At 49.7% G+C, this 15,045-nt stretch overlaps 1 protein-coding gene across 2 annotated transcripts; it reads right to left on the bottom strand.

Moving 5' to 3' along the window:
- Nucleotides 1-1,623: 1,623 nt before the first annotated feature.
- LOC130128071 (protein FAM117A-like) lies at nt 1,624-13,182 on the bottom strand. 2 transcript variants are annotated; one of them, XM_056297778.1, is made up of 7 exons: nt 13,036-13,182; nt 11,682-11,827; nt 10,400-10,495; nt 8,823-8,951; nt 6,448-6,625; nt 5,909-6,080; nt 1,624-2,242 (listed from the first exon to the last, which is right to left on the bottom strand). In XM_056297778.1, exons 1-7 carry the CDS (start codon nt 13,157-13,159, stop codon nt 2,050-2,052), a joined length of 1,038 nt encoding a protein of 345 aa, XP_056153753.1. In that variant the 5' UTR covers nt 13,160-13,182; the 3' UTR covers nt 1,624-2,049. The 2 variants fall into 2 exon arrangements, with proteins under 2 accessions (XP_056153753.1, XP_056153754.1); XM_056297779.1 differs by lacking the exon at nt 8,823-8,951.
- Between the last annotated feature and the right edge of the window lie 1,863 nt (nt 13,183-15,045).

Raw genomic sequence — 15,045 nt, 5'->3', positions numbered from 1 at the left:
GAGGCACACGGCTTTCCACGGCACGCCGTTGAATACCGCCGCCGCGGCTCAATCTCAGGACACCGGAGAGCGGCGTCTGCAGGAAACGGCAAAATAATTCACGGAAACACGAGAGTGTGCGTTTTCTCAATTACACATTTTATGTCAACAATGAAGAACCTGAGCTAACAGCTTTTCCAAACATGCATGACGAATCAGAACAAACAGTGACTCGAGGATAAAAAGGAAAAAAAAAAAAATCAAGGCTCGTTTGGAGAACGATAACATTCAACAGACCAGCAACTCGCCGCGGTGCTAAAACTAAGGCGTGGGTTAGACAGGAAAAAAAAAAAAAAATCACTTTCAAATTCTTTTTTTTCTCCCAGAGACGACCACAAACGCGTCGGTACATCTGGAGTAAAGAGCAGACATCCTGGAAGTGCATAAAAAAAAAAAAAAACCCCAAATCTTCTCTTCGACCAACTCCGTGAACCCCTACCAACAAGAAAAAAAACAAACTAAAAGTAACATCAGAACAAACTCTTCCTAGCTTATATTGCAGATAATTGCAAAGTTGTACAAAATCTATATTAATATACTTAAATTTGTACAAAAAAAAAAGAAGAAAAACCTGTAGAAAAATAGGATTTGCGACTCCAAAAAAAAAAAGACGCAGTTCAATTTTTGTGCAAACATTCCTACGGAAAACAGAACTATCGTCGTCGTGTCAGCCTGGAGAAGAAGAGTCGAACGTCAAGTATATTTCTACACCACTAAAACTGGTTAGGTAGTCAACGGTGTTGTGAGACCTCACAAAACTATAAAACACACACAATCTACAACGTCTAAATATTAAGATTTATCTCATAAACAAATGTACAAAATGACCTTAAAACTACACAAACCTCCCGTCGCCCGGTTGCCATCGGCGGTACTGTAAAATCCCCCGCCTGTCGAGAACCGGAGTGGGATTTCGTGGAGCAACATGCTCCGTTCACTAAGACATAAAAAAAGCAACCGATTCGTCGCTCTCCGATAAACCGGTACCACGCGGGGGGGCGGGGGGGAAGGTCCGATAAATCGGTACCACGTTGGGGGGGGAAAAGGTCCGAGAAGGTCAGTCCCTCCGCGTTTGTGCGTTTCTTGTACCTATATTAAGTTTCCTCCATTTCAGGAGATCAAAAAGCAAACTCCCACTCACCTGAAATGTAGACTAACGCCACCTATAAATGCTAAAAAAAACAAACAAACAAAACAACAACAAAAAAAAACCCCTACTTGTCCAAGTCGGGTTTGCTTGCGTTTGGGATAAGTCGAGTCTGACCGCAACAATCTGGGTATAAGGTCAAGTCAGTCTTTTGTTGGCATCTGGGGGAAAAAAACAAACAACAAAAAAACCCGACAACCACAAAGCCGTCAGTCATGTGTGCCTGTGAAGCCTCAATACACAGAACAGGAAGTGAGAGATGCTTCCTGTCAGACAACCGGACCAACTTTTCCCCCCATTCCGGGATTCTGGTTCTGATCTGACCGATAACCTCTTTGGATCAGGACAGGAACAGAACCGGCGTGTCAGAACAGAACAGCACACTTCCACTTTTTTTTTCTTTTTTTTTATAAATAAGACCCCCCCCCCCCCAACACATGAATGGCAGCAACATGGAATGGTCGTTTTCTTTGGAAGAACTCTTCCCAACCGACCGAGGAAACTGGAAACGCGTTCCGAGTGGAAATCTGACTGCTGACTGCGGGATGGAAATAAACAAACAATGGTCAGGTGACAGGAAGTTCCACCGCTAAGTGAAGAAAAAAAAAAAACCTAGCAGAACGGGAAGTGGACTAAACGACATCTCTTTGGGTAAGACACCTGTGATGAGAGCAGATTCGAAAAAAAGTGACACTCGGATGTAGGCAGGTCCGAAATGTTTGATGACGGCTCGTTACGCGTTTGGCCGGATCGTCAAAACCGGCGGATGATTATCGAGGAACGCCCCTCGACCTCATGATCCGAGTGGTTTTCAAAGCAAGGCACCCAGCTGCGGTACTGACCAATCAAGAGAGCAGATCTTGTCAAATGGCGGTGGTGGGGGCGGAGTCTGAAGGGGGGGACGCAGTCCGGTTGCGGAACAGCAAGTCAACGGAGGGCAGCAGGGGCTGGAGGAGGCTGACGGGGCAGAAAGCAGAGCCACCGTAGGGGGTGAAGTTGACCTTGTTGGGGTCTGGGCGAGAGGAGATGAGGGACGGCTTAGGGAGGCGAGGAGTGCTGCTGAAAGAGAGGAGAGAGTGTGTAAAACAGACGCTCGTCATGTCTGAACTGTGCTTGAATTCAGGTTTCTACTTCACTAATGGAAAAAAAACCCCTTAAATAAATAAAAACCAACAAACTGTTCTATGTATTCCCCACCAGAGGGCGACAGGGGATTGGCTCAGTTTGAATTTGCGCCCATCACAGAAAGTTGAATCGGTTCATCTGGACACAACGTTTATTGGGGGAAACGTTTCATCACTCATCCAAGTGACCTCTTCAGTCTCAACTGACTGCAGGCATCTCCACCCTTATAAACAAGACAGTGACTGCAGGCATCTCCACCCTCATAAACAGCACAGTTGCACAACGACTGAACCGACGATCACTGTGGCCATTAGCTAGAGTTGCAACGGCCACGTGTACTATTCAGAGGATTGCGGAATAGTTACAGTGACAGCATTGTAAGATGGCGACAGATGTACTCTTACCCCACCCCCCCCACCCCACCCCGGTTCAGGGATGGTCGTTCGCAGTCGGGTGTAGACTGCAGAGTCCTGGCCTGAAGAGGTAGCTCTTCAGTTTTGTGCCATGTCGGTTTGGGTTCCCTGATGTACAAGCCTTCTTGGACTGTGACATAGCAACTGGTGATGGGGGACATGTGATTGTTGATGTTTACCGTAAACCAACACATGCTGATCAGCACTTAAGGTTTGACTCTCACCATCCACTGGAGCACAAACTAGGAGTCATCAGGTCGCTGTACCGCCGAGCTGACAACGTCCACACCAACAGGGGAAGAGGGGGGGGGGGATTCCACATTAAACAGGCCCTGGTTAAGAGTGGTTATCCTAACTGGGCGTTTTTCAAAGCCAGAAAGACGCCCAAACAGTGCACCGCCGATCGAAGAGAGGAGGACAACAGCTGCCTAAGCGTAAACCAACATTACCGCCATATGTGGCGGGAATGTTGGAAAAGTTGAGACGCGTATTTTCCCCAAACACTGCGTTTCTGTTGCTCTCAAACCCTAAAATATGCTGCACCAGAAATTGGTCCACCCCAAGAATCGGGTCCCCTGGCACAAGCAAAATAGTGTACTGTTAAGGCACTTAACACTGTTAAGTGCCAGGAGGATTGCCATGACTTGTCCGTTGGGGAAACCAAACAGACGCTGGCCAAGAGGACGGCACAACAAAGGAGAGCCAAGAGGACGGCAAAACACAGAACAGCTAACACGTCAGGCCAGGACTCTCAGTCTACACCCATCTACAGGCCTGTGGCCACTCTTTAAAAGGATGAGGATGTGCACATAGCGTTCCTCCCTATCAAGGGAGGAACGCTGGTTTGAACAGGGAGTCAAAGAGGCCATCTATATGAAGAGGGAACGACCATCCCTGAACCGGGAGGTGGGGGGGTGTTAAGAGTACATCTGTCGCAATCTTACAATGTTGTGATTGCAACTATTCCCCAATCCTCTGTGAATAGTACACATGGCCATTATAACTCTAGTTAATGGTCACGGCAACTTGCATATGAAACTGATTGTTATTTCTGGACGTTATAAAACTATTGTTTATAAGGGTGGGGATACCTGCAGTCAGTGGAGACTGAAGAGGTCTCAACTGTTGACTGCAGTGATGAAACGTTTCCCCCAATAGAAGTTGTGTCCAGATGAACCGATTCAACTCTCGGCGATTTCCTTGCCTGGATTACTGAGCATGCAACAAGAACATTTGCATCCATCTACAGTTGCACCTATATTAAAGCTACTATATGGAATTCTGCTGAAAGGCTTCCCTCCGTCATTCAGAGATTTAGATAAGACACAAATCAATATAAATGAAAATATCCAAACAGAAAAGTAGCGGACCCACAGCACGCCTGCTGACATCTTTTGACATCAGTCTGCTGCGAATGACCTTTCGCAAAGTACCGGCCCAGAACAGTTCTTGTCCAATCCTACCTTAGCAACGGTTTCTGTGTAAGGGAGGTCTGTGTCAAGCTTAACCGTGTGCCTATGGCACCTGCAAATCGGTTACTAGGTATCTGAAAAGTTTTTTTTTTGGGGGGGGGGGGGGGCTCATTTTCTCTCCCCTTCCCGAAACCCAAAACGCAAGGAAAGCGATGTCGGCGATGGATTAAGCAGTATGGCAGACCCCACAGCCAGCTTAATCCATCCAAAAAAGCTTTGTCTTCTCCCAAGATTAGCTTACTACTAGCCGTTATCAATAGCTAATATAGCCAACGTATTATTACTGTTACTTTTACCCAGACAATATCAAGGTACCTGACGAACGTAACCACAGATACCCGTTAGCGATAGCTAGCCCACTAACCTAACTTCATTATGCTAGTCACAGGTTAGCCAGGTTCCATCGCTCATTTCAGAACCAAGACCCACACAGGGAGGGTCGGCTGGGCCTTGGGATGGTCTCTGGCCAGTCTACCCCCCCCCCCCGCCAATATCCAGCCTATTTTACACTTTTCTTCCCCTCCATTAGCTCCAGGCGGGAACTGGCCGGTTCGGCAAAGTCAAACTGCCCGCGGAGGCCTCTCGTCAGCCTCATTTCGTTGAAAATCCGGGTCCCAGTCCGGAGGTCAAAAAACAAACAAAATAAATCGCAAGCCCCCCCCCCCCCCCCCCCCAGCACTGCAGCGTGTCCCCGGAAGCCCGCACAGCACCCCCAAAATAGTCTTGATAAAAGAACGCCGTGGTGTACTCTGGCCAAATCAATACTATAATATGATGATGGTGACGATTATGAAAAAGATTCCAGTAATAGCTGAAATATTTAACTTCCTCTGCCCCGCAGGGCAAGAACACGATTGGTCCACAATGTCATTTTGGGTGTTTTTCAGAATTTACGGATGGAATTTCTCATTCTTTTGATTGCGACCGGTATGCTTTACCCTCAACTACAGTCGCACCCGGCAGCCTGGAGTACAAGCATCCATCCATTAGCTTAACCGCTTATCCTGCTCTCAGGGTCGGGGGGGATGCTGGAGCCTATTCCAGCAGTCATTGGGCGGCAGGCGGGGAGACACCCTGGACAGGCCGCCAGGCCATCACAGGGCCGAGACACACACACACACACAAACATTCACACCTAGGGACAATTTAGTATGGCCAATTCACCCGATTTACATGTCTTTGGACTGTGGGAGGAAACCGGCGCCCCCGGAGGAAATCCACGCCGACACGGGGAGAACATGCAAACTCCACACAGAGGACGACCCACCAAGGTTAGACTACCCGGGGCTCGAACCCAGAACCTCTTTGCTGTGAGGCAACTGCGCTAACCACCGCGCCGCGGAGTACAAGCAAGTCAGTGTTAATTCTAATATTCTGAATGTATCCCGCCACCACATACTGTAACCTCTCCTGCCTTGCACGGGATGATATCAAGGATGAATTACTCCAAAATACGTCATTTCCTTTCTCTGGGAATGCGCTGACTTCTTCCTTCACGTTTTGGGGTTTTCCAGCTACTTCCTGGACGGTTCTGAAAAGCTTGACGGGTGCAACAACAATAACTAAAGTGGGGTGGGACTTTGCAAAAGGTCAACTGCAGCATCGGAAGTCAAACGGCAACAAAACCGGAGACACAAGCTACACGCCGTGTGTTTGAGGGCATTCAGTACACAAGGATCCTGCTCGTGCGTGTTTCTTGTGCGTACACACACCTGACCTCCTCCCACACGCGGACCTTCTCGCAGCCCTCAGGAGGCTCTCTGAGGAAACACAGACTCTTGTTGGGTCGCGGGGAGGAAGACAGAACCGGGGGGGCAGACGGGTCGCTCTCACTGACAGCCGACAGGGGAGACAAGAGGATCATCTCGAGGCCGTCCAGCAAACCTGAGAAAGAAAAAAATACATAGAGTTGGTTCAATTTAAAGAAGAAAATATTTTTATTTATTTTTTTTAAAGAATTATGAGAAGGTACTAGTGGTACAAAAGCTACTCGGGTCAGTTTTTGATTGCGTCATAATGTTTGTGTTGCGAGTCGTGAGTGCGTGCAGCTGCTACTCGTATAGGAAGTTTGTCAATGATACAGGAAGTTAGCAGAAAACCCCTGAGCTGGATGTAAAGGCCAAAACTGAGGTGACAATTTTCAACTGGCGCTTAATGGCAGCAAAAGCAAAACCACACAGATTTGAGCAATTTCAAGGTTTCGGGGCAAGACACGCAGGTGAGGTCGTCTCAAACCTCAACGGGCACTTACTTTGGTCCAAGTTCCCGGACAGGTCTTTGGTAGCGGGGGAGGAGGAGAGAGAGGAGGAGGGGGAGGAGGAGTTGGAGAAGCTCTCGGAGAGAGATGTGGTCAAGGCGTCGCTCTGGGATGCGCTGCTGCAGCTCTGGGTGGGCACCGGGGCCCTGTGGCCATCCGGGACCTCAAGAAGCTGAGAAAACAGAAGGCACGATTCAGCTTGTCTCGTAAGGTTAGCTGGTGGCGAGCAGTACTTAAAACCAAATCTAATCAGTGAGAATTTTTACCGCGGACACCTCTACTGGAGTAACTCAAGACAGCCAGTCTTTAAAACCATCAAAAAAAGGTGGTGAAGCTACAAATTAATTTTTTAGCATAGCACATGTTGGGTTTTCCAAGGTGGGGGAACCTGATTTCTCTGCTGATAAATTCAACAAAGAGGCGGCATCACATGGACACGTTTTTGTTTTGTTTTTGGGGGGGGGGTTCCCCCTTTTTCTCCCCAGTTGTACTTGGCCAATTACCCCACTCTTCCGAGCCGTCCCGGTCGCTGCCCCACCCCCTCCGCCGATACGGGGAGGGCTGCAGACCACCACATGCCTCCTCCCATACATGTGGAGTCGCCAGCCGCTTCTCTTCACCTGACAGTGAGGAGTTTCACCAGGGGGACGTAGCGCGAGGAAGGATCACGCCATTCACGCCATTCCCCCTCCCCCCTGAACAGGTGCCCCGACCATCCAGAGGCGGCGCTAGTGCAGCGACCAGGACACATACCCACATTTGGCTTCCCACCCGCAGACACGGCCAGCGGTGCCTGTAGGGACGCCCGACCGAGCTGGAGGTAACATGGGGATTCGAACCGCCGAGCCCCGTGCTGGTAGGCAACGGAATAGACCACTATGCTACCTGCACGCCCCACAGAGAGAAAAATCGATGCTTCCCTCTTTCTTCCACAGTTAAGACACAAAACAACACACACTACACATCAAATACAAGCTTCACCTGGTCACGGACCTTAAAGCTGAAATCCAAGACTTCTCTCCTTTAACAACTTAATTCATCCATCTCGACCATGGAGTCGGGTCACATTACACAAACTGGCATCTTTACCGTGGCGATTTTTTTTTTTTTTGCAACAGCAAACACGACGTGTTGAAAAGAACAAGGAAAAAAGGTTAAAACGCGATGCCGAGGTGGTGATGCTTCTGTCGGACAGAATTAATATGACTGTAAAACAGGGACGCCGTATAGTTTGATGACATTTGTAATACATCAAGAGTGCCTGGGTTACCTTTGGTCCAAGGATCCCGTTTTTTAGAGGGACGGGAACCGTTAAAATACGGAACTGGCTGCAAACCAGCAACAACGGCTGCTGCACCTTGTTGGCGGGTCTGAGAAAACCAGTGTCAACGGGTCCAATTCTCTCTGCCTAAGTGCCTCGTCACACTGGAAATGGATAAAATAATGATTTAATTACGGAGAGAAATTCTGGATTTCAGGTTTAAGTCACCCTTAACACACACGCACGCACATCTTCGACATTAAAACGTTTCTTTTCCATGTACAAAATGTGCAACATGAATACTGTTTGACTGACTGATCAATTCAGCGGCCTCACCCAGTACCGACCACACAGCGTCCAAGTCTACATCTAAGTTTGTGTCATCGTGTGACGTTTTATATTTTTATCCTTGTTGTTTTTCCCCGTTTAACGGCTGAGAAAGCTGGCGTTGGATCGGCTGGGAGAGCTTGGTTCTGCTGCCTCCTGTGGGCCCAGGGACCCGCCTGGGGAGGAAGCGCCGAGGCGGTCTGGCGGCGGCCTCGCCTAGCGTCGGCTGTGCGGTGTTTTTGTCTCCGTCGTCGTGCAGAGCGCGGGGGAGGTGTGTCGAAGGTGTCTGGCGTTGGAACGGCTTGGGGGGGGGGGCCTGGTCTGCCGTGTCCAGTGGGCCCAGGGACCACAGCCCTGCTTGGAGCTGCACCCAGGGAGGAAGCACCGAGGCCAGTCTGACAGGACGTGGAAGCAGGGCAGGCTAAGCTAACTGCTAACCCATGCAGACCGGCAGCTCCGACAGTCATCCTGGCTGGCGTTCGATCTCTGGACGCTGGAATTTTTGGACTGTGTTGCACTGAGTGGACTGTATTGTTAACTTTGTGGTTTTTTGTGTTTTGTTTTTTTTGCTTTGTTGTCCGTTTTTGTGTGTTTTCGGTTGTGTCGTTTTTGGAAATTCTGGATACGTGTTTTTATCTTTTGTGCTGCACCGCTGTGGGCTGGGCGAAACGAAATTTCCTTTCATTTGTGTACACAAGCACATGATGGAAATGACAATAAACCGCGCCTGATCGAGTTGACTGGAGAAACTCCTGTGTGAGCAGGAGGCGGCGGCGGTTACCCTGCGCTGGTGTTGGGTCGTCACGCTGACCAGCATGCCCTCCAGCTCCTGGTTGAGGCCCTCAACGCTGCAGCGTAGCCGAGGGGCCAGCCTGGATAGAGGGCCCAGGGGGATGGGGACCGGCTGGCTCTGAGGAAGGAAGTGTACATGCATGAGAGCGCACAAACACACACACACGGAAGTGTTGTGAATATTGAAATGATGGCTGCATGTACAGATAATGAGATCGTGAAGCAGAAAGTGTCACATTTGCTACACATACTGCACAAAAGGACTCATCACCAAACAAAACAACAACAAAAAAAAACACAGGTCAATAGCGCACCGAAATCCAGAAGGTCCAGTACTAACTGACAACAGTAACGAAGCTACTCAACTCTAATGATCAGGTCAACAATACCCTCACAAGTTAAAACACACAAAAATTATTTTTGGTCCTCGCAGGTCATGTGAAGTTAATTAACTTCTCCTTCAGTTTGTCTAGCTTGGGTCTGGAGCGGCATCAAACCAGTGAAGCGTTGCACAAACCAGTATGAGGCAGCTAACCAGCTGGGGCTAAGAAGCGGAAATGTGCCTCTGTGCTGAAAGCAGAAGCAGGTTGAGACACGCTGGCCTTCCTGTTCGGCTGACTTCCTGTGACGAGCCGCTCTGGTTTGAGGCCGTGCCGTCGTTCACGGCAGGGCTGTGATGGAACAGACTCACTCTGCCGACTGCGATTTCCCACGGACACGCTTGGTAGCGATGTACGCAGGTGTGGTGCCAGAATGCGCGTTGCAGTCAAAAGATGCAAAGCATGCACTGACAGAATGAGGACTGACGACTTGCTCTGACAGGACCAGTTGGGATCAGACAACCGAAATCCATTCATGTCGGTGCCCTACGGAAGCATGGGCTGCAGTATTAGGTTTGCCCGTGTGTGTATTGTTATACAGCTCTGGCCCTTTGCTGAAGCTTAGAAATCAAATGCGGAATTTAGTCAGGAACACACACACACACACACACCAATGTGCTGCTCTGCTCATTAGGATTACGTCGATTCCCTAACCTCTTACCCGAACTAGCAGATGCCGAACCCTCGTCTAAAAACACACTGGGAACCAGTGCAGAAGAGGGCTAATGTAGACTCTTTCCCTGGGACCCGACATGAGCCTGGCTGCATCAATCTGCGCCAACTGTAGCTGTAGGGTGACTGGCTAATCCCGGTATAAAGGGAGTCGTGGTAGTTTAGTCTGCAGGGGATTAAGGATATGGATGACTGTCTGACGGAAATATCGAGGTTGACAACTGCCTTAACCTGCTGGTCAAAACTCAGAGCGGAAGAAGAGAAATAGAATAAAATAAAAGCCACTCCAAGGCTGTTGGCCTGGTGTCAAAGGTGTCGAGTTCTCAGCTCGGAGGATATAAGGATGAGATCATTCTGATTTCCCGTTTCTCAGTGGTTTCAAAATAACTGAAACTTGCAGAGAAGGCCTTCAACAAGACAAAAAAAACAAAACAACACCACACATTTCAGCTGGGCCCAGGATGGCCACTCTTACCAGTTACCGTCACACACACACACACACACACAGACTTACTTCTTGCAGGTGGTCCATGCTGCCCCACGATGCAGAGCGTTTGTGACATGCAGTACCTTTCTTGCTCTCAGTTCGGTCGGACCAGGACTCTGGCGTCTGCAGAGAAGGATGCTACCATCAACATCACACAGAGCGAGACTGCCGTTTCTGTTACACAAGCATCGTTTTGTGTTTGATTTCGATATTTTCTCCCTTATTGTATGTAGCTTACACGTCACGGTGGTCATCCATGAAACCGCCCGATCAGCGTCTGTAACGCTCCGTCTAGTCTATCTAGTCACGTTGGCTGCATCCGCACAAATTAGTGCAAATATATTTTCCATCCACACAGTTAAAAGTCTATAAACTACACACTGGAAGTGTACCACATACTCATTTCATGTCAGCATTAATATGCGGTTTCAGGCACAACTTGTGTGTACACACCGAAGTGAGGATATCACAGATAATTGAAAACCATGTGTTACTTCAGAGCCACCCACAGGTCTGGTCATCTGATCTGCGAGCAAACCACATCACACCTGTCACACCCAGTGTCTGAGCTAGGAGAAGGAATGAAAGATTTAAAACAAAGAGAGGAGGAGGAGGAGGAGGATGTGGGTGAACAGAGAGGAAGGGTGTAGTCAAACCAACCCCCGTCAGCTGAGCGCAGGGCCTGCGGCTCTCACTCTTTCACAGCGACCCAAAACCCCCGCCTGCTGCAGGGTTCTTCCTCTGCAAGCTAACCCCCTCCACACAACAGCCCTCAGAAGGTACTATCCCCAACGGTACCCCGGAAATAAACACTCTGAAAATCCTCCCGTGTTAAACCTTGCCACCCTTGCAGCTGCAACCCTGAAGAGCATTACGGCGACACCGGGTAGTGCAGCAGTGTTTGACCGCCCCGAATCCCCGTAACAGAATCACCGGTGGTCGAACAAGAACCACGGCTGAGCCCCGAGTTTTAGTTACCGACGCTGTACCACCTGTTGACAAAGGTCTTCTACCAACTCGTTCCGTCATATCTCTGTTTATCACGCCAACTCACTTCTTCAAACTCTGAGCTACCCGCCTTCTCATTCTGCTTTTGGCTGCTATGGTGAGGATGTAAAACACTATATGTCATACCGTCCCTCCTTGGAAAAGTCCCACCAGTCAAAACAACATTTAAACAAGTGATTGATGATCATTTTGATGTTCGTTGAGCAGATATTGCCTTAAATAGACCAGCGACAGGAAGTATAAAAAAGGACAACTGTTTGGACTTAATTGTTCAGGACTGCAACTTGGATCTGAGGCTGACCTGGGTGGAAATGTCACGCCGCTGCGGGCGGCTCAGAGCCTCAGCTTCTTTAGGCCAGTGGCCCTGCAGGTAGGGCCCAACGATGGCGTCCAGAGACATGGTCCTTCTCATGCCGAGGCTGGGCTGGTTGGACCTGGACTTCCCTGCTGTACATGTGAGACAACCCGTCAGTTTACACGCAACGACACAGTGCCTGAAATCATCTCCGACGGTCAGGGTTTATAGCGGCAGCTGATTAGAGTGTTGGTCAAATACCAGTTTAGTAGTTAAAATAATTCCAGCCACTTTGCAATTATGTAGCAGTGAGCAAATCCAGGATTGGTTTCATCAAATAAATGTTCAGTGGGTATGGCCGAATCATTACAACATACACGTATGCAATAGTCACACCGTAAAGGATGCAATGTAAGGCAAATTGGGCCCATGAGCCGTGTCAGGCAAGAGCAATGAACGCTCGATAGAAAATGAAACCTACCAAGGCGCCGCTCTTTTATGACTACTCTTGAAATTTAAAAAAAAAACCCATTTTAAACACAACTGACAAATAATATAGTGTAACTTAATGACTTTGTGGCCTTATTTCCCCCTCTAAAAATGACTCCAATCCTTGCTAGTGATAAAGTCAAGGGAGCTTTGGAAGTTTGTATCTGCTGAAGTTGTGCAACTCATTTCGATCCCTTATCGCAATACATATTACACAATAAAACTCAAGAATATCACCACGTGGCTTCTTTTTAGCATCGTTCATCCCTAATATGCAGTCGTTACCCTCCCTTCATTGATATTACGCGTTAAGATCTTATGTCGGGGGGTGGGCAAGCTTATCCTTCAAGGGCCAGTGTGGGTGCAGGTTTATGTTCCAAGCAAGCAGTTAAAGCCGACCCACTGATCAAGCAGCAGAGTCTTTGCTGAGGAACTTGACTAGAAGACACAGGTGTGTGTGTGTAGTGGTTTGGCTGGAACCAAAACCCCTTCACCCACACTGGCCCTTTTCTGGGTGAGCTTGCCCACCCCATGATGTGATGTGTTTTATGAGGGGCATCACGGTACAGCTAACAAGTTCTTCATTATTCAGACAACCTTATTTCTCCCGGAAGGGCAATTCAGCTTGGTTTGTTAAATTGCCCCTCTGCCACCTGAAGTGGACACGTCCCATGGATGACCCAAGTCCCATGGATGACCAAGTCCCATGGATGACCCAAGTCCCACGGATGACCCAAGTCCCACGGATGACCAAGTCCCATGGATGACCAAGTCCCATGGATGACCCAAGTCCCATGGATGACCCAAGTCAGTGAGACTATGTTAAAATGTGTGCCGTGCTGCAGCAGCCCCCCCCCCCCAGGATACCCACCTGACTTCCCATCTCTGGGGTTCAGCCTTGCTTTCCTATGCAGCTGGTAGGGGACGGTCGCTCTGAGAGGCTGAGGACCCACAGCTGCGCCCCGACTCTGTCCACGTCCACCGCGGCCAGACATCTTCCAAACCACCTGGGATCAACTTCTTCCTCTCCCCCCCCTCCCCCTCCCTCCTCCCTCCCCTCTGTCCCGTCGATCGGCCGCAATGACCACGTTCAGCCTGCTGAGTGGAAATACTGGGGGCGCTCTTCGGAGACCGGAGTCTGCCGCTGGCTACCAGCTGTAACTCAAGTCCTCCTCCTCTTCCTCCTCTTCCTCCTCCCCGAGTGATGGCTCCTCCGAGATAGTTTAAGTAACTCCGCCGTTCAAGCCGGACGAGTCCCACGACTGAGCGGCAGCAAAACTTGCCCGGCGTTCACCTTTATCGATCCTCGGACGACCGATACCGACCTCGCTCTCGAGCCCGGGCTCGCGCGAGCTAGCAAGCCTTAGCGGGGCAAAGTTTCTTTGTGTCGATAAAACAAAAAAAAAAAAAGACGTTTTTACTTTTCTTTTCTTTTCTTCTCGCCGGACGAGGAAGGATCCGGCCCGCGGAGCGTCCTCCGTCTCCTAAGGGCGACGCGGGTTCACAGTACCGCCGGGGCCGGGAGGTGGAGGTGGCGGTGGAGGAGTCGGGCAGCTCGGTTCGCTTCCTCGCCGCGGCCGCTTTCAACGCGAAGCCCCCGGACGACTGCCAGCGACACGCTGGTGTGGGTTTAATTACCTGGAGGCGGAGCCGCGTCCGGTTCTCCGCTTCTGATTGGCCGCGCAAGCGTCCCGCCCCAAATCCATTGGGCGACGCGCCCGTCAATCTGTGAGAAGTTGAACGGTGGAGAGAAAAAAAAAAGAGAAAAAAAAAAGAGGGTCGTCCGGCCCCAGTTCACGTGTGATGTTTTATCAATACCTCGTTTCCATTTTTTAATAAATAGAATAAATAAATAAATAAATGTCAGATAACTTAAAAAAAACAAAACAAACCCCCCACACACATACCTTGAAAGTTTTTAAATGTGGACCTTTTTTAAAAACGTATATTTGGGAGTTGAATTGAAAACCGGGGTGCTGAAGGGGGGGGGGTCTGTTCCCCATTGATGAGCAGGCCTCGTTGAGTGACACTTCCACCGCGTGAAGTGTAATTGACGTTTATCCTCCCGTCCTCCATGCATTCATTCGTTTACCCCTTTACTCATTTGTGGCCCGTTTGTTTCAGGCTATGTCATCATGGCTGGGTGTGTGTGGGTGGACTGTGAGGTGTGCCTCCACAATGGGGAGGCTGTGTGTGTGCGTGTGCGTGCGTGTGCGCGCGTACGCGTGCATGCGTGTGCGTACGTGTGTGAAGTGTGAAAGATAACTGCTGTGCGTAGACAGGGAGTGTCTGTAGTGGGACGGGAGATAACCCAACTAACTTCTAAACTCAGACCCCAGATCTACACCACATGCTTTCAGACCATCCCCCCCCCCTCCTCCTCTCCAACACCCGGCCGGGTCACAAAACCGGTCTCTTACGCTGGTCCCCAACCTACAACACGATAACGGACTCTCTGAGATAGGAGTGAACCGGTTTTATCGTCGGAGGAAAAACGCCATAACTGTGTTCGGGGCGCTCCTCTTTTCGGCGTAACTCCACCCCCCCGACAGCACACGTCACGACTCCGCAAAAACGACACGGCGGAATGAGCGGGGGCCCCCACCTCTGAGTGACCCATAGACACCCATTCCCTGACAGCCAGCTTGTTAATTGGACGGCGCGTCCATCTGGAACGAGTCTCGCGCGTGATCTACGATCCACGCGCAGCCAAAGAGCTTTCAGCAGCTGTTTGTCAAGCTCTGTGTGTCTGTCTGTACTAATGAATGAATGGCTCTAACCTTTAACCCTTGAGGAGGGATGCGACGTGCACAAAGTTTAAGCTGAAAAGAAATGAAGACAATAGACGAGTTGGCCGAGGGGGGGGGGGTTGCGAGTCGCC

This window comes from Lampris incognitus, chromosome 17 (genome assembly GCF_029633865.1).
Source record: "Lampris incognitus isolate fLamInc1 chromosome 17, fLamInc1.hap2, whole genome shotgun sequence".
Taxonomy (NCBI): domain Eukaryota; kingdom Metazoa; phylum Chordata; class Actinopteri; order Lampriformes; family Lampridae; genus Lampris; species Lampris incognitus.
Note: the sequence above shows the minus strand (reverse complement) of the source record. Positions and strands in the feature narration are given on the sequence as shown.

Bases quoted from the DNA above. Each gene is read 5' to 3' on its own strand.
- LOC130128071 (XM_056297778.1), bottom strand. From the start codon at position 13,159: ATGTCTGGCCGCGGTGGACGTGGACAGAGTCGGGGCGCAGCTGTGGGT. The intron at 6,626-8,822 runs GTAACCGCCGCC...CTGTTTTCTCAG, and splicing joins CGACCCAACACCAGCGCAGG to CTTCTTGAGGTCCCGGATGG. The intron at 2,243-5,908 runs GTGTGTGTACGC...CTCTTTCAGCAG, and splicing joins CGCGTGTGGGAGGAGGTCAG to CACTCCTCGCCTCCCTAAGC.